Consider the following 20,370-nt stretch of genomic DNA (forward strand, 5'->3'; position numbering starts at 1 on the left):
ATTCTGATTCTATTTCTATGTCCATTACCGTAGAGGGTGGAGGCTCATCAGTCACACAGCTCATTTAGAGAAGTCACCTCAAGGTTAACGACTAGCACAAGAACGCCATTGTTTTTCAATAGAGGAGACGAGTTCGGAGCCAAGTGATGATGTTTGTAACGTAGCCACGGACTGGCTGTTCTAGCATTTTGTTGTATATAGGATTCACACAATCTTCAACAGTAGCCGAACTGGCAGTCTTTAGTCTCCAGTTGTCATGCTTACTATGTCCCTACAGTATAGTCAGAATGTGTTATAATGTCCCTACAGTATAGTCAGAATGTGTTATAATGTCCCTACAGTATAGTCAGAATGTGTTATAATGTGTTGTAATGTCCCTACAGTATAGTCAGAATGTGTTATAATGTCCCTACAGTATAGTCAGGATGTGTTATAATGTCCCTACAGTATAGTCAGAATGTGTTATAATGTCCCTACAGTATAGTCAGATTGTGTTATAATGTCCCTACAGTATAGTCAGAATGTGTTATAATGTGTTGTAATGTCCCTACAGTATAGTCAGAATGTGTTATAATGTCCCTACAGTATAGTCAGAATGTGTTATAATGTCCCTACAGTATAGTCAGGATGTGTTATAATGTCCCTACAGTATAGTCAGAATGTGTTATAATGTCCCTACAGTATAGTCAGAATGTGTTATAATGTCCCTACAGCATAGTCAGAATGTGTTATAATGTGTTATAATGTCCCTACAGTATAGTCAGGATGTGTTATAATGTCCCTACAGTATAGTCAGAATGTGTTATAATGTGTTATAATGTCCCTACAGTATAGTCAGAATGTGTTATAATGTCCCTACAGTATAGTCAGAATGTGTTATAATGTGTTATAATGTCCCTACAGTATATTCAGAATGTGTTATAATGTGTTATAATGCCCCTACAGTATAGTCAGGATGTGTTATAATGTCCCTACAGTATAGTCAGAATGTGTTATAATGTCCCTACAGTATAGTCAGAATGTGTTGTAATGTGTTATAATGTCCCTACAGTATAGTCAGAATGTGTTATAATGTCCCTACAGTATAGTCAGAATGTGTTATAATGTCCCTACAGTATAGTCAGAATGTGTTATAATGTGTTGTAATGTGTTATAATGTCCCTACAGTATAGTCAGGATGTGTTATAATGTCCCTACAGTATAGTCAGAATGTGTTATAATGTCCCTACAGTATAGTCAGAATGTGTTGTAATGTGTTATAATGTCCCTACAGTATAGTCAGAATGTGTTATAATGTCCCTACAGTATAGTCAGAATGTGTTATAATGTCCCTACAGTATAGTCAGAATGTGTTATAATGTCCCTACAGTATAGTCAGGATGTGTTATAATGTCCCTACAGTATAGTCAATGTGTTATAATGTCCCTACAGTATAGTCAGAATGTGTTATAATGTCCCTACAGTATAGTCAGAATGTGTTATAATGTCCCTACAGTATAGTCAGAATGTGTTATAATGTCCCTACAGTATAGTCAGAATGTGTTGTAATGTGTTATAATGTCCCTACAGTATAGTCAGAATGTGTTATAATGTCCCTACAGTATAGTCAGATTGTGTTATAATGTGTTATAATGTCCCTACAGTATAGTCAGGATGTGTTAAAATGTCCCTACAGTATAGTCAGAATGTGTTATAATGTCCCTACAGTATAGTCAGAATGTGTTATAATGTCCCTACAGTATAGTCAGAATGTGTTATGTGTTATAATGTCCCTACAGTATAGTCAGAATGTGTTGTAATGTGTTATAATGTCCCTACAGTATAGTCAGAATGTGTTATAATGTCCCTACAGTATAGTCAGAATGTGTTATAATGTCCCTACAGTATAGTCAGAATGTGTTATAATGTCCCTACAGTATAGTCAGAATGTGTTATAATGTGTTATAATGTCCCTACAGTATAGTCAGAATGTGTTATAATGTGTTATAATGTCCCTACAGTATAGTCAGAATGTGTTATAATGTCCCTACAGTATAGTCAGATTGTGTTATAATGTGTTATAATGTCCCTACAGTATAGTCAGAATGTGTTATAATGTCCCTACAGTATAGTCAGGATGTGTTATAATGTCCCTACAGTATAGTCAGAATGTGTTATAATGTCCCTACAGTATAGTCAGGATGTGTTATAATGTCCCTACAGTATAGTCAGAATGTGTTATAATGTGTTATAATGTCCCTACAGTATAGTCAGAATGTGTTATAATGTCCCTACAGTATAGTCAGATTGTGTTATAATGTGTTATAATGTCCCTACAGTATAGTCAGAATGTGTTATAATGTCCCTACAGTATAGTCAGATTGTGTTATAATGTGTTATAATGTCCCTACAGTATAGTCAGGATGTGTTATAATGTCCCTACAGTATAGTCAGAATGTGTTATAATGTCCCTACAGTATAGTCAGGATGTGTTATAATGTCCCTACAGTATAGTCAGAATGTGTTATAATGTGTTATAATGTCCCTACAGTATAGTCAGAATGTGTTATAATGTCCCTACAGTATAGTCAGATTGTGTTATAATGTGTTATAATGTCCCTACAGTATAGTCAGCATGTGTTATAATGTCCCTACAGTATAGTCAGGATGTGTTATAATGTCCCTACAGTATAGTCAGAATGTGTTATAATGTCCCTACAGTATAGTCAGATTGTGTTATAATGTCCCTACAGTATAGTCAGATTGTGTTATAATGTGTTATAATGTCCCTACAGTATAGTCAGAATGTGTTATAATGTCCCTACAGTATAGTCAGGATGTGTTATAATGTCCCTACAGTATAGTCAGAATGTGTTATAATGTGTTGTAATGTGTTATAATGTCCCTACAGTATAGTCAGGATGTGTTATAATGTCCCTACAGTATAGTCAGAATGTGTTATAATGTCCCTACAGTATAGTCAGATTGTGTTATAATGTCCCTACAGTATAGTCAGAATGTGTTATAATGTCCCTACAGTATAGTCAGGATGTGTTATAATGTCCCTACAGTATATTCAGAATGTGTTATAATGTGTTATAATGCCCCTACAGTATAGTCAGGATGTGTTATAATGTCCCTACAGTATAGTCAGAATGTGTTATAATGTCCCTACAGTATAGTCAGAATGTGTTGTAATGTGTTATAATGCCCCTACAGTATAGTCAGGATGTGTTATAATGTCCCTACAGTATAGTCAGAATGTGTTATAATGTCCCTACAGTATAGTCAGAATGTGTTATAATGTGTTATAATGTCCCTACAGTATATTCAGAATGTGTTATAATGTGTTATAATGCCCCTACAGTATAGTCAGGATGTGTTATAATGTCCCTACAGTATAGTCAGAATGTGTTATAATGTCCCTACAGTATAGTCAGAATGTGTTGTAATGTGTTATAATGTCCCTACAGTATAGTCAGAATGTGTTATAATGTCCCTACAGTATAGTCAGAATGTGTTATAATGTCCCTACAGTATAGTCAGAATGTGTTATAATGTGTTGTAATGTGTTATAATGTCCCTACAGTATAGTCAGGATGTGTTATAATGTCCCTACAGTATAGTCAGAATGTGTTATAATGTCCCTACAGTATAGTCAGAATGTGTTGTAATGTGTTATAATGTCCCTACAGTATAGTCAGAATGTGTTATAATGTCCCTACAGTATAGTCAGAATGTGTTATAATGTCCCTACAGTATAGTCAGAATGTGTTATAATGTCCCTACAGTATAGTCAGGATGTGTTATAATGTCCCTACAGTATAGTCAATGTGTTATAATGTCCCTACAGTATAGTCAGAATGTGTTATAATGTCCCTACAGTATAGTCAGAATGTGTTGTAATGTCCCTACAGTATAGTCAGAATGTGTTATAATGTCCCTACAGTATAGTCAGAATGTGTTGTAATGTGTTATAATGTCCCTACAGTATAGTCAGAATGTGTTATAATGTCCCTACAGTATAGTCAGATTGTGTTATAATGTGTTATAATGTCCCTACAGTATAGTCAGGATGTGTTAAAATGTCCCTACAGTATAGTCAGAATGTGTTATAATGTCCCTACAGTATAGTCAGAATGTGTTATAATGTCCCTACAGTATAGTCAGAATGTGTTATGTGTTATAATGTCCCTACAGTATAGTCAGAATGTGTTGTAATGTGTTATAATGTCCCTACAGTATAGTCAGAATGTGTTATAATGTCCCTACAGTATAGTCAGAATGTGTTATAATGTCCCTACAGTATAGTCAGAATGTGTTATAATGTCCCTACAGTATAGTCAGAATGTGTTATAATGTGTTATAATGTCCCTACAGTATAGTCAGAATGTGTTATAATGTGTTATAATGTCCCTACAGTATAGTCAGAATGTGTTATAATGTCCCTACAGTATAGTCAGATTGTGTTATAATGTGTTATAATGTCCCTACAGTATAGTCAGAATGTGTTATAATGTCCCTACAGTATAGTCAGGATGTGTTATAATGTCCCTACAGTATAGTCAGAATGTGTTATAATGTCCCTACAGTATAGTCAGGATGTGTTATAATGTCCCTACAGTATAGTCAGAATGTGTTATAATGTCCCTACAGTATAGTCAGATTGTGTTATAATGTGTTATAATGTCCCTACAGTATAGTCAGGATGTGTTATAATGTCCCTACAGTATAGTCAGAATGTGTTATAATGTCCCTACAGTATAGTCAGGATGTGTTATAATGTCCCTACAGTATAGTCAGAATGTGTTATAATGTGTTATAATGTCCCTACAGTATAGTCAGAATGTGTTATAATGTCCCTACAGTATAGTCAGATTGTGTTATAATGTGTTATAATGTCCCTACAGTATAGTCAGCATGTGTTATAATGTCCCTACAGTATAGTCAGGATGTGTTATAATGTCCCTACAGTATAGTCAGAATGTGTTATAATGTCCCTACAGTATAGTCAGATTGTGTTATAATGTCCCTACAGTATAGTCAGATTGTGTTATAATGTGTTATAATGTCCCTACAGTATAGTCAGAATGTGTTATAATGTCCCTACAGTATAGTCAGGATGTGTTATAATGTCCCTACAGTATAGTCAGAATGTGTTATAATGTGTTGTAATGTGTTATAATGTCCCTACAGTATAGTCAGGATGTGTTATAATGTCCCTACAGTATAGTCAGAATGTGTTATAATGTCCCTACAGTATAGTCAGATTGTGTTATAATGTCCCTACAGTATAGTCAGAATGTGTTATAATGTCCCTACAGTATAGTCAGGATGTGTTATAATGTCCCTACAGTATAGTCAGAATGTGTTGTAATGTCCCTACAGTATAGTCAGATTGTGTTATAATGTTTATGCTCTCTTCTGTCCAATCCTCCTTTCCTCCCTCCATCTCTTTTCCTGTTCTCCATCTCCTTTCCTGTTCTCCATCTCCTTTCCTGTTCTCCATCTCCTTTCCTGTTCTCCATCTCCTTTCCTGTTCTCCATCTCCTTTCCTGTTCTCCATCTCCTTTCCTGTTCTCCATCTCCTTTCCTTCCTCCATCTCCTTTCCTTCCTCCATCTCCTTTCCTTCCTCCATCTCCTTTCCTCCCTCCATCTCCTTTCCTCCCTCCATCTCCTTTCCTCCCTCCATCTCCTTTCCTGTTCTCAATCTCCTTTCCTTCCTCCATCTCCTTTCCTGTTCTCGATCTCCTTTCCTGTTCTCGATCTCCTTTCCTCCCTCCATCTCCTTTCCTGTTCTCGATCTCCTTTCCTTCCTCCATCTCCTTTCCTTCCTCCATCTCCTTTCCTTCCTCCATCTCCTTTCCTGTTCTCCATCTCCTTTCCTTCCTCCATCTCCTTTCCTCCCTCCATCTCCATTCCTGTTCTCTAGCAGAACAGATGTTCTGGGAAGTGATGCAGTTGAGGAAAGAGATGAGTTTTGCTAAGCTGGGCTACTACAAGGAGGAACTGTGACCAACCAATCACGATACAGAACAGAGGGATGCGTGTCTGAATCTCAACCTATCATCAGATGCACTCCCGTGATGGACAGGATAGCTCTCCAATCATCCTACCCTCCTGGCTCTCAGAAGGAAGAAGGACCGCCCCCAACGCTCCTCATCGCTACCCCTTCCAATCTCTCATCCAATCACGTGTCATTTCAGGAGAGTCCTCCCATCCTCTGTCTTCAATACCTACAAGTATATGACTTAAAATGCATGCCCCTTACATCCTGACTGGTCTACCAATAACAGTGAGTAGTTATTCAGGATGTAAGGGGATTGGTAGTTGACTGACTGATCTACTAATAACAGTGAGTAGTTAATCAGGAAGGGGATTGGTAGTTCAGACTGACTGATCTACCAATAACAGTGAATAGTTCATCAGGAAGGGGATTGGTAGTTCAGACTGACTGATCTACCAATAACAGTGAGTAGTTATTCAGGAAGGGGATTGGTAGTTCAGACTGACTGGTCTACCAATAACAGTGAATAGTTCATCAGGAAGGGGATTGGTAGTTCAGACTGACTGATCTACCAATAACAGTGAGTAGTTATTCAGGAAGGGGATTGGTAGTTCAGACTGACTGGTCTACCAATAACAGTGAATAGTTCATCAGGAAGGGGATTGGTAGTTCAGACTGACTGATCTACCAATAACAGTGAATAGTTATTCAGGATGTAAGGGGATTGGTAGTTCAGACTGACTGATCTACCAATAACAGTGAATAGTTCATCAGGAAGGGGATTGGTAGTTCAGTCAGTCTGTCTGGAACATGACCATTGCTTGTCATTCTGATTGGTCTGCTAGAATGCATATTGGAACAGAGAGGAAGTGCTCTAAACCCAACGTCTGCTTCCAAAATGGCACCCTGTTCACTGTAGTGCACGACTTGTGGCCCCTATGAGCCCTGGTCAAAAGTGGTGCACTAAATATGGAATAGGGTGCCATTTGGGACACAAGACAAGTGTAAATCGAGGCGCTCCGTCCATCCAGCCATCTGTGGTTATTCTATCCATCCATCTCCAGTCCGTATTTAAAACCAGAGGACCGTAACTATGGTGACGACCACGCTGCTGTATGTAACTTGACTCCGTTATTACATGTAAGAAACGCTGAATGAGCTCATCTGTCCACACTACAAGGCTGACTCACAAATGGCACCCTATTCCCTATATAGTTAACTACTGTAGTGGTGCAGTATGCACAGCAGGGGTTCCCAAACGTGTTTCATTATTTTTTTTTATTGAGATTGCCTTTGTTTAAATACAACACCAGCTTCATTTTGTTTCATTTGAGGGACCTAGGAAAATGACTTATTTTAGGTAGGCAAATTATTTATTTTATTTTGTGTTTTTTATTTAACCTTTTATTTAACCTTTTATTTAACTAGGCAAGTCAGTTAAGAACAAATTCTCATTTACAATGACGGCCTACCAAGGCCAAACCCCCTAACCCTGACGACGCGGGGCCAATTGTGCTCCACCCTATGGGACTCCCAATCGCGTCTGGTTGCGATACAGCCTGGATACGAACCATGGTCCGTAGTGACTCCTCTAGCACTGAGATGCAGTGCCTTAAACAGCTGCGCCACTCAGGAGCCCCCATGATGATGATGATGATGATGATGATAATAACAATAATAATATAAATAAATAGTCTAGACCTGATTTCCCCAAATGTTTTATTACGATCATTTATATGAACCTTCAATTTAATTATGCAAATTCCATTTTACAGGAAGTGATTCGATCAATTGATAGCGACAGAGTCACACATTGTATAAGATTACTCCGCAAGCGAAGTCCAATTTCTTTTGAAGGTCGTAAGCTTCTCAATGTCATAGAGACAAAGTAAATACATTTCCCATGTGCATCAGAGTCGCGTCTTCCTCTTTGTCATTTTACTACTTGTTTCTAGCCTAATGCATTGCGGAGTGACGCTTCGTTTTAGATCAGACGGTCCCGTGCCCTCCCGTGACACTTCGACGCCCCGTATGTTTGGGACCCGGGATGTAGAGAATATAGGTGCCATTTGGGAGCAGAACATGTGGAGGAGGATTCTGACGAGTTCTGTCCAATACAAGGACTTTAGAAGAATCTGTACAAATGTTTTGAAGGTTTTAGAAAACACATTGATGATGATGATGATGAAGAACATTCTCTCTGGCTTTTTAGTTCTTTACCAACCCTTTAGTTAGAAGTATGTAGCTGTGTCGGGGTGTGTGTGTACGTGTGGTGTGTGTGCGGTCTGTGAACGTTCCAATCTATATACCTTTTCCTGGTTTTCCATTCTTCCATCCCTCCAAGTCCTCTGTTAACATTCCAACTCCAAGCTTTCCTCAATTTATTTTAGTGCCTTTCTGGAACACACTGAATTAAAAATGGTATACCTCTGGAACCAACGTGTCTGTTTGTGAACTTGAAATCTGTTGTCCCAAACACACTCAGTCAGTGTAGATATGATGACACACTAAGGGTAAAATTGTCAGGACACAATTATACTGCATAAAAATGGATATGTACATTGTTCAGTACATTCTGCACGTTGCCCATGCGTTGTCTTATAAAAGTAGGGCAACTTATCTTCCTGTTAATGGTTCTCCTTCCTGCCACGTCTCTGGGCTTTCCACAGGATTGTAAATCTTGGTGAAATTACGTCCTTTTTATACAGTAGTATGTTACTGTATAATGTTACTGTTTCAATATGTTTGCAATTCTACGGCATTTAAAAATGTCAATTTGTTGTCGTCTTTCACAATCACAGAGTTCGTCAGTATAGATTCAACACTCCTATATCTCCTCCCACCAGCCTCCTCTGCAGTATAGATTCAACACTATAAACTTTATTATCTTGGACTGAACACAATTATACTGCATATAAAATACTTCCTGGTTCAATACCCATGTTGTGCGTCCCAAACGGTACCCTATTCCCTATATAGTGCACTACTTTAGACCAGAGCCCTATTCCCTATATAGTGCACTACTTTAGACCAGAGCCCTATTCCCTATATAGTACACTACTTTAGACCAGAGCCCTATTCCCTATATAGTGCACTACTTTAGACCAGAGCCCTATTCCCTATATAGTGCACTACTTTAGACCAGAGCCCTATTCCCTATATAGTGCACTACTGTAGACCAGAGCCCTATTCCCTATATAGTGCACTACTTTAGACCAGAGCCCTATTCCCTATATAGTGCACTACTTTAGACCAGAGCCCTATTCCCTATATAGTGCACTACTTTAGACCAGAGCCCTATTCCCTATATAGTCCACTACTTTAGACCAGAGCCCTATTCCCTATATAGTGCACTACTTTAGACCAGAGCCCTATTCCCTATATAGTTCACTACTTTAGACCAGAGCCCTATTCCCTATATAGTGCACTACTTTAGACCAGAGCCCTATTCCCTATATAGTTCACTACTTTAGACCAGAGCCCTATTCCCTATATAGTGCACTACTTTAGACCAGAGCCCTATTCCCTATAAAGTGCACTACTTTAGACCAGAGCCCTATTCCCTATATAGTGCACTACTTTAGACCAGAGCCCTATTCCCTATATAGTCCACTACTTTAGACCAGAGCCCTATTCCCTATATAGTACACTACTTTAGACCAGAGCCCTATTCCCTATATAGTGCACTACTTTAGACCAGAGCCCTATTCCCTATATAGTGCACTACTTTAGACCCGAGCCCTATTCCCTATATAGTGCACTACTTTAGACCCGAGCCCTATTCCCTATATAGTGCACTACTTTAGACCAGAGCCCTATTCCCTATATAGTGCAATACTTTAGACCCGAGCCCTATTCCCTATATAGTGCACTACTTTAGACCCGAGCCCTATTCCCTATATAGTGCACTACTTTAGACCCGAGCCCTATTCCCTATATAGTGCACTACTTTAGACCCGAGCCCTATTCCCTATATAGTGCACTACTTTAGACCAGAGCCCTATTCCCTATATAGTGCACTACTTTAGACCAGAGCCCTATTCCCTATATAGTACACTACTTTAGACCAGGGCCCTATTCCCTATATAGTACACTACTTTAGACCAGGGCCCTATTCCATATGTAGTGCACTACTTTAGACCAGAGCCCTATTCCCTATATAGTACACTACTTTTGACTAGGGTACATACATGTAGGGCTCTGGTCAACAGTAGTGCACTCTATAGGGCATAGGGCGCTGGTCAACAGTAGTGCACTACATATGGAATAGGGCCTTACTGCACTGTAGTACCCACTCGTGTGCTCTTTAGCAGTAACGCCAAGGTCTCATCATGAGTCTTCTCATGTACCCCCTGTGGATAGGCCAAGTTCCCCCTAGGGATCCTAGTAGCCCTGGATGGGAACCACTGGTCTAGGGAATAGGAACCACTAGTTTAGGGAATAGGAACCACTGGTCTAGGGAAGAGGAACCACTGGTCTAGGGAATAGGAACCACTGGTCTAGGGAATAGGAACCACTGGTCTAGGGAATAGGAACCACTGGTCTAGGGAATAGGAACCACTGGTCTAGGGAATAGACAGTCTTGAAGAGGACATGACAAAGCCTATTCCCCCTCAGGAAACTAAAAAGATTTTGTATATGTCCTCAGATCTTCAAGGTTCTACAGCTGCAACTGGTTGCATAATTGCCTGGTACGGCAACTGCTCGGCCTCCGACCGCAAGGCACTAGTGAGTGTAGTGCGTACGGCCCAGTACATCACTGGGGCTAAGCTGCCTGCCATCCAGGACCGATATAATAGGCGGTGTCAGAGGAAGGTCCTAAAAATTGTCAAAGACCCCAGCCACCCCAGTCATAGACTGTTCTCTCTACTACCGCATGGCAAGCGGTACCAGAGTGCCAAGTCTAGGACAAAAAGGCTTCTCAACAGTTTTTAACCCCAAGCCATAAGACTCCTGAACAGATAATCAAATGCCTACCTGGACTATTTGCATTGTGCCCCCCCCCACCAACCCCTCTTTTACGCTGCTGCTACTCTCTATCATCAACTCAGCAAAAGAAACGTCCTCTGGCTGGTGACATTGTCATGTCAACTGTGTTTACTTTCAGCAAACTTAGCATGTGTAAATATTTGTATGAACATGAGATTCAACTGAGACATAAACTGAACAAGTTCCACAGACATGTGACTAACAAAGGGGGGGGGGGGGTTCAAATCAAAAGTAACAGTAAGTATCTGGTGTGGCCACCAGCTGCATTAAGTACTGCAGTGCATCTCCTCCTCGTGGACTGCACCAGATTTGCCAGTTCTTGTTGTGAGATGTTACCCCACTCTTCCACCAAGGCACCTGCAAGTTCCCGGACATTTTTGCGGCGTATGGGCCTAGCCCTCACCCTCCGATACAATAGGTCACAGGAGTGCTCAATGAGATTGAGATCTGGGCTCTTCGCTGGCCATGGCAGAACACTGACATTCCTGTCTTGCAGGAAATCACGCACAGAGCGAGCAGTATGGCTGGTGGCATTGTCATGTCAGGATGAGCCTGCAGGAAGAGTACCACATGAGGGAGGAGGATGTCTTCCCTGTAACGCACAGCTTTGAGATTGCCTGCAATGACAACAAGCTCAGTCCGATGGTGCTGTGACACACCGCCCCAGACCATGACGGACCCTCTACCTCCAAATCAATCAGCCTCCAGAGTACAGGCCTCGGTGTAATGCTCATTCCTTCAACGATAAACGCGAATCCGACCATCTCCCCACGTGAGACAAAACCGTGACTCGTCAGTGAAGAGCACTTTTTGGCAGTCCTGTCTGGTCCAGCGACGATGGGTTTGTGCCTATAGGCGACGTTGTTGCCGGTGATATCTGGTGAGGACCTGCCTGACAACAGGCCTACAAGGCCTCGGTCCAGCCTCTCTCAGCCTATAGCAGAGAGCCTGAGCAGTGATGGAGGGATTGTACGTTCCTCAATTAGCCCGACTAACTGGTGCCTGTACATAGCCTCGCTACTGTTATAGCCTCTCTACTGTATATACAGTGCCTTGCGAAAGTATTCGGCCCCCTTGAACTTTGCGACCTTTTGCCACATTTCAGGCTTCAAACATAAAGATATAAAACTGTATTTTTTTGTGAAGAATCAACAACAAGTGGGACACAATCATGAAGTGGAACGACATTTATTGGATATCTCAAACTGAAAAATTGGGTGTGCAAAATTATTCAGCCCCCTTACTTTCAGTGAGCATTTCACTGTAAGGTCTACATTGTATTCGGAGCACGTGACACAAGCACTTTGATTTGGCAGATCAGCTGGAGCTCCTACTTCTCCTGTGGAACACTTGCTGTACAGATGTAGGATCTTAATTTGAGCCAGTTTGTTACAGCTGCAAAATGATCCTGCAGCATCAGGAAAAGAGAATTATTGTATGGATTATATTTAATGGACGTTTTTGTAGGGGTTGATACATTCTCAGTTAGGGCAAATCAAGTCTTGACATTTCAACGTGTAAATTACACACTTAGAAGCCTTTTTCAAATGAAAATACACTACAAGTTTGCTTTGCAAGAAAATTCTCAGGAACAAAAAATTGATCAAAATGAAGATCCTACATTTGTAGTATATTGCAACATCAAAGTAATGGCAAGATTTATGTTGTCTCGACTAACAATTATAAGCTCTTATCTACTCATGTAGAAAGATAAAGAGAAAATCCGTATAGATACACAAAATAGCACATCTGCCATTTTGGAATATCAAAATACCTGATATCAGAAGAAACGCATCAAACGGCACACCTTTCCAGGTAGAGAGGACCTTTAGTGCATTCTGGGTCATGGATAGACACTGTACTGTATATCTGGAAGGACTGTACTGTATATCTGAAAGGACAGTGCTGTATATCTGTATGGAGAGTACTGTATATCTGTATGGACAGTACTGTATATCTGTATGGAGAGTACTGTATATCTGTATGGACAGTACTGTATATCTGTATGGACAGTACTGTATATCTGTATGGAGAGTACTGTATATCTGTGTGGACTGTACTGTATATCTGTATGGACTGTACTGTATGGACTGTACTGTATATCTGTATGGACTGTACTGTATATCTGTAATGACAGTGTTCTATTTGCAGAGTGTCTAAGCCAGAGATAAGACTGCTTTTTAGTGTACTACCCTCTGTGTCACCTTGTAATGAATACCTGCTTTATGGTCCAGGGCAAGGACACCTGGCACACAAAGGCAGAACGCCTGCGCAGGGTATGTGAATGGTTTTTACCTTTCAGACCAGAGAACAAAGTACACAGGAGAGACACCTGTGACATACATTATTTTGGATACACAATTCTGGGAATATTATTGTCAACGCCAAAGGGCCTAAATCTACCGAAACAACTACCTGGGTGGGTGAACAAACGTGGAGTAACTGGGCTCTGAGGATTTAATGGATACTGTTTGCCAAATGGATTGTACCTGAGAGACGTAAACTGAAGTCGGAGAGAAGGTTGTCAACGGAACTACCAGCCAGGACTCCATTTTGGAGAAACGGTAAGGTTCACATTCAGCCTTTCCTTTCTCTACTGACTGTAGAGACGGAAAACCATTAGCTTCCTTCTAACAGTCAGTAGAGACGGAAAACCATTAGCTTCCTTCTAACAGTCAGTAGAGACGGAAAACTATTAGCTTCCTTCTAAAAGTCAGTAGAGACGGAAAACCATTAGCTTCCTTCTAAAAGTCAGTAGAGAAGAGAAACCATTAGCTTCCTTCTAACAGTCAGTAGAGACGGAAAACCATTAGCTTCCTTCTAACAGTCAGTAGAGACGGAAAACCATTAGCTTCCTTCTAAAAGTCAGTAGAGAAGGGAAACCAATAGCTTCCTTCTAACAGTCAGTAGAGACGGAAAACCATTAGCTTCCTTCTAACAGTCAGTAGAGAAGAGAAACCATTAGCTTCCTTCTAACAGTCAGTAGAGAAGGGAAACCATTAGCTTCCTTCTAACAGTCAGTAGAGACAGAAAACCATTAGCTTCCTTCTAACAGTCAGTAGAGACGGAAAACCATTAGCTTCCTTCTAACAGTCAGTAGAGACGGAAAACCATTAGCTTCCTTCTAACAGTCAGTAGAGGGAAAACCATTAGCTTCCTTCTAACAGTCAGTAGAGAAGAGAAACCATTAGCTTCCTTCTAACAGTCAGTAGACAGAAAACCATTAGCTTCCTTCTAACAGTCAGTAGAGACGGAAAACCATTAGCTTCCTTCTAACAGTCAGTAGAGAAGAGAAACCATTAGCTTCCTTCTAACAGTCAGTAGAGAAGAGAAACCATTAGCTTCCTTCTAACAGTCAGTAGAGAAGAGAAACCATTAGCTTCCTTCTAACAGTCAGTAGACAGAAAACCATTAGCTTCCTTCTAACAGTCAGTAGAGACGGAAAACCATTAGCTTCCTTCTAACTGTCAGTAGAGACTGAAAACCATTAGCTTCCTTCTTAAGGTCAGTAGAGAAGAGAAACCATTAGCTTCCTTCTAACAGTCAGTAGAGACGGAAAACAATTAGCTTCCTTCTAACAGTCAGTAGAGACAGAAAACCATTAGCTTCCTTCTAACAGTCAGTAGAGACAGAAAACCATTAGCTTCCTTCTAACAGTCTAGATGGAAGCTAATGGTTTTCCATCTCTATTGACTGTTAGAAGGAAGCTAATGATTTTCCGTCTACTGACAGTTAGAAGGAAGCTAATGGTTTTCTGTCTCTACTGACTGTTAGAAGGAAGCTAATTGTTTTCCGTCTCTACTGACTGTTAGAAGGAAGCTAATGGTTTTCCATCTCTACTGACTGTAAGAAGGAAGCTAATTGTTTTCCGTCTCTACTGACTGTAAGAAGGAAGCTAATTGTTTTCCGTCTCTACTGACTGTTAGAAGGAAGCTAATGGTTTTTAGTATTTACAACACTCCCATTTGACTACTGTCTCTCAGCTTTGTTCAGGATATTTTAGTCAAAGCTCTGTGTTTGTAAATCTTTAAGATTTATATTTCCTGTTTTTTTTTGTTTTGTCTTTTTAAAAGGCCACTTGAATTGTTAGTGGTACAGAAGCATCCAGATCTTTATCTGGGACTGACTGATATGTTTTTTTTACCAAATAATTTTGAACATCCTTCTTCATTATCATAAGGCTGACCGTTTCTCATAATGTATCGGCTGACTTTAGTGTGTCATAAATTCATAGAACAAAACTGACAATGTTATAAAGTCAATATCTAGGAGAAAATAGCCTCGTTGTTCACAGCAGTTTAGTCACTGTATCTTTGTCCCAAATGACAGACTATTCCCAAAATAGTCCCTATGGGCCCTAGTCTAAAGCTGTGTACTACAAAGGGAACAGGGTGCCATTTGGGATGCATGGTGTATATTATTACAGAAAGCCTCTCGTGTGTAAAGCCAAAGCAATTACAGATTTCCCTAAATGAGCTGAGAGGGACTAACTGTCCGTATCCCCTGGTAACAGACCAGCCAAATCAATTACACATTCCCTAAATGAGCTGAGAGAGACTAGAGACAATAGTAATGATGATGATTAATCATGGATTAGCTATAATGTACAGTATATTACACACACACACACACACACACACACCCTGTCAGCAAGCAGGCAATACTTATTATTAATTATTATTACACCATATATAACGCCATAACAGCAGTCAGGAACGTTATGAAGTGTGAAGAGTCAGTGGTTTTCTTTAGTAAAGCTTGAGTGCGTCGGCTGCTTGCAGAGAGAGAGAGAGACTACTACAGTTGAACTGATCCTCAGTGAAAAACACTGAGGCCAACGGAAGACGGATGGACCGTTTGCTCAATAGAGAAAGGCTCTTCCTGGAAGAGTAACACAAAGTGAAGAGCAGGAAGACAGATGGACCGTTTGCTCAATAGAGAAAGGCTCTTCCTGGAAGAGCAGGAAGACAGATGGACCATTTGGTCAATAGAGAAAGGCCTTCCTGGAAGAGCAGGAAGACAGATGGACCGTTTGCTCAATAGAGAAAGGCTCTTCCTGGAAGAGCAGGAAGACGGATGGACCGTTTGCTCAATAGAGAAAGGCCTTCCTGGAAGAGCAGGAAGACATATGGACCGTTTGGTCAATAGAGAAAGGCTCTTCCTGGAAGAGCAGGAAGACAGATGGACCGTTTGCTCAATAGAGAAAGGCTCTTCCTGGAAGAGTAACACAAAGTGAAGAGCAGGAAGACGGGCTCTTGTTATGAAGCACAAACAAGTCTGACCTGTCTAAACGTGTCTTACTCCTGAACACCTGGAGTCCAAATACAGAAGTCGTCTTCCCAGTTTACACATAATTTACTCCATGTCAGGTGAAGAACAGCTTTATGAAACTGTTACCAGGGGATACAGACAGTTAGTTTACTCCATGTCAGGTGTAGAACAGCTTTATGAAACTGTTACCAGGGGATACGGACAGTTAGTTTACTCCATGTCAGGTGAAGAACAGCTTTATGAAACTGTTACCAGGGGATACGGACAGTTAGTTTACTCCATGTCAGGTGTAGAACAGCTTTATGAAACTGTTACCAGGGGATACGGACAGTTAGTTTACTCCATGTCAGGTGAAGAACAGCTTTATGAAACTGTTACCAGGGGATACGGACAGTTAGTTTACTCCATGTCAGGTGTAGAACAGCTTTATGAAACTGTTACCAGGGGATACGGACAGTTAGTTTACTCCATGTCAGGTGTAGAACAGCTTTATGAAACTGTTACCAGGGGATACGGACAGTTAGTTTACTCCATGTCAGGTGTAGAACAGCTTTATGAAACTGTTACCAGGGGATACGGACAGTTAGTTTACTCCATGTCAGGTGTAGAACAGCTTTATGAAACTGTTACCAGGGGATACGGACAGTTAGTTTACTCCATGTCAGGTGAAGAACAGCTTTATGAAACTGTTACCAGGGGATACGGACAGTTAGTTTACTCCGTGTCAGGTGTAGAACAGCTTTATGAAACTGTTACCAGGGGATACGGACAGTTAGTTTACTCCGTGTCAGGTGTAGAACAGCTTTATGAAACTGTTACCAGGGGATACGGACAGTTAGTTTACTCCATGTCAGGTGTAGAACAGCTTTATGAAACTGTTACCAGGGGATACGGACAGTTAGCTTACTCCATGTCAGGTGTAGAACAGCTTTATGAAACTGTTACCAGGGGATACGGACAGTTAGTTTACTCCATGTCAGGTGTAGAACAGCTTTATGAAACTGTTACCAGGGGATACGGACAGTTAGTTTACTCCATGTCAGGTGTAGAACAGCTTTATGAAACTGTTACCAGGGGATACGGACAGTTAGTTTACTCCATGTCAGGTGTAGAGCAGCTTTATGAAACTGTTACCAGGGGATACGGACAGTTAGTTTACTCCATGTCAGGTGTAGAACAGCTTTATGAAACTGTTACCAGGGGATACGGACAGTTAGTTTACTCCATGTCAGGTGTAGAGCAGCTTTATGAAACTGTTACCAGGGGATACGGACAGTTAGTTTACTCCATGTCAGGTGTAGAACAGCTTTATGAAACTGTTACCAGGGGATACGGACAGTTAGTTTACTCCATGTCAGGTGTAGAACAGCTTTATGAAACTGTTACCGGGGATACGGACAGTTAGTTTACTCCATGTCAGGTGAAGAACAGCTTTATGAAACTGTTACCAGGGGATACGGACAGTTAGTTTACTCCATGTCAGGTGAAGAGCAGCTTTATGAAACTGTTACCAGGGGATACGGACAGTTAGTTTACTCCATGTCAGGTGTAGAACAGCTTTATGAAACTGTTACCAGGGGATACGGACAGTTAGTTTACTCCATGTCAGGTGAAGAGCAGCTTTATGAAACTGTTACCAGAGGATACGGAGAGTTAGTTTACTCCATGTCAGGTGTAGAGCAGCTTTATGAAACTGTTACCAGGGGATACGGACAGTTAGTTTACTCCATGTCAGGTGTAGAACAGCTTTATGAAACTGTTACCAGGGGATACGGACAGTTAGTTTACTCCATGTCAGGTGTAGAACAGCTTTATGAAACTGTTACCGGGGATACGGACAGTTAGTTTACTCCATGTCAGGTGAAGAACAGCTTTATGAAACTGTTACCAGGGGATACGGACAGTTAGTTTACTCCATGTCAGGTGAAGAGCAGCTTTATGAAACTGTTACCAGGGGATACGGACAGTTAGTTTACTCCATGTCAGGTGTAGAACAGCTTTATGAAACTGTTACCAGGGGATACGGACAGTTAGTTTACTCCATGTCAGGTGAAGAGCAGCTTTATGAAACTGTTACCAGAGGATACGGAGAGTTAGTTTACTCCATGTCAGGTGTAGAGCAGCTTTATGAAACTGTTACCAGGGGATACGGACAGTTAGTTTACTCCATGTCAGGTGTAGAACAGCTTTATGAAACTGTTACCAGGGGATACGGACAGTTAGTTTACTCCATGTCAGGTGTAGAACAGCTTTATGAAACTGTTACCAGGGGATACGGACAGTTAGTTTACTCCATGTCAGGTGAAGAACAGCTTTATGAAACTGTTACCAGGGGATACGGACAGTTAGTTTACTCCATGTCAGGTGTAGAACAGCTTTATGAAACTGTTACCAGGGGATACGGACAGTTAGTTTACTCCATGTCAGGTGAAGAACAGCTTTATGAAACTGTTACCAGGGGATACGGACAGTTAGTTTACTCCATGTCAGGTGAAGAACAGCTTTATGAAACTGTTACCAGGGGATACGGACAGTTAGTTTACTCCATGTCAGGTGAAGAGCAGCTTTATGAAACTGTTACCAGAGGATACGGACAGTTAGTTTACTCCATGTCAGGTGTAGAGCAGCTTTATGAAACTGTTACCAGGGGATACGGACAGTTAGTTTACTCCATGTCAGGTGTAGAACAGCTTTATGAAACTGTTACCAGGGGATACGGACAGTTAGTTTACTCCATGTCAGGTGTAGAACAGCTTTATGAAACTGTTACCGGGGATACGGACAGTTAGTTTACTCCATGTCAGGTGAAGAACAGCTTTATGAAACTGTTACCAGGGGATACGGACAGTTAGTTTACTCCATGTCAGGTGAAGAGCAGCTTTATGAAACTGTTACCAGGGGATACGGACAGTTAGTTTACTCCATGTCAGGTGTAGAACAGCTTTATGAAACTGTTACCAGGGGATACGGACAGTTAGTTTACTCCATGTCAGGTGAAGAGCAGCTTTATGAAACTGTTACCAGAGGATACGGAGAGTTAGTTTACTCCATGTCAGGTGTAGAGCAGCTTTATGAAACTGTTACCAGGGGATACGGACAGTTAGTTTACTCCATGTCAGGTGTAGAACAGCTTTATGAAACTGTTACCAGGGGATACGGACAGTTAGTTTACTCCATGTCAGGTGTAGAACAGCTTTATGAAACTGTTACCAGGGGATACGGACAGTTAGTTTACTCCATGTCAGGTGAAGAACAGCTTTATGAAACTGTTACCAGGGGATACGGACAGTTAGTTTACTCCATGTCAGGTGTAGAACAGCTTTATGAAACTGTTACCAGGGGATACGGACAGTTAGTTTACTCCATGTCAGGTGAAGAACAGCTTTATGAAACTGTTACCAGGGGATACGGACAGTTAGTTTACTCCATGTCAGGTGAAGAACAGCTTTATGAAACTGTTACCAGGGGATACGGACAGTTAGTTTACTCCATGTCAGGTGAAGAGCAGCTTTATGAAACTGTTACCAGAGGATACGGACAGTTAGTTTACTCCATGTCAGGTGTAGAACAGCTTTATGAAACTGTTACCAGGGGATACGGACAGTTAGTTTACTCCATGTCAGGTGAAGAACAGCTTTATGAAACTGTTACCAGGGGATACGGACAGTTAGTTTACTCCATGTCAGGTGTAGAACAGCTTTATGAAACTGTTACCAGGGGATACAGACAGTTAGTTTACTCCATGTCAGGTGAAGAACAGCTTTATGAAACTGTTACCAGAGGATACGGACAGTTAGTTTACTCCATGTCAGGTGAAGAACAGCTTTATGAAACTGTTACCAGGGGATACGGACAGTTAGTTTACTCCATGTCAGGTGTAGAACAGCTTTATGAAACTGTTACCAGGGGATACAGACAGTTAGTTTACTCCATGTCAGGTGAAGAACAGCTTTATGAAACTGTTACCAGGGGATACGGACAGTTAGTTTACTCCATGTCAGGTGAAGAACAGCTTTATGAAACTGTTACCAGGGGATACGGACAGTTAGTTTACTCCATGTCAGGTGTAGAACAGCTTTATGAAACTGTTACCAGGGGATACGGACAGTTGGTTTACTCCATG

General features: G+C 40.9%; 2 protein-coding genes across 12 annotated transcripts in view; both read left to right on the top strand.

The window, feature by feature from the left end:
* The window catches only part of rab3ip (RAB3A interacting protein (rabin3)), a 91,024-nt gene extending 82,602 nt beyond the window's left edge, over positions 1–8,422 (top strand). For 4 of the 8 annotated variants that reach the window (XM_090201263.1, XM_090201259.1, XM_090201260.1 and 1 more), the window contains one exon: positions 5,913–8,422. In XM_090201263.1, the coding sequence (XP_090057389.1) occupies positions 5,913–5,995 (83 nt within the window). In that variant the 3' untranslated portion in view covers positions 5,996–8,422. The remainder of the gene's footprint in view (positions 1–5,912) is intronic. The other 4 variants (XM_090201262.1, XM_090201266.1, XM_090201261.1 and 1 more) reach the window with 1 other exon arrangement.
* A 4,785-nt stretch (positions 8,423–13,207) lies between these two features.
* The window catches only part of myrfl (myelin regulatory factor like), a 49,756-nt gene continuing 42,593 nt past the window's right edge, over positions 13,208–20,370 (top strand). For 2 of the 4 annotated variants that reach the window (XM_090201267.1, XM_090201270.1), the window contains exon 1: positions 13,208–13,540. The gene's annotated coding sequence lies outside the window, so the exon portion shown is untranslated. The remainder of the gene's footprint in view (positions 13,541–20,370) is intronic. The other 2 variants (XM_090201269.1, XM_090201271.1) reach the window with 1 other exon arrangement.

Source organism: Oncorhynchus mykiss, chromosome 15, assembly GCF_057628025.1.
Source record: "Oncorhynchus mykiss isolate SJ-2025 chromosome 15, ASM5762802v1, whole genome shotgun sequence".
Classification (NCBI taxonomy): Eukaryota; Metazoa; Chordata; class Actinopteri; order Salmoniformes; family Salmonidae; genus Oncorhynchus; species Oncorhynchus mykiss.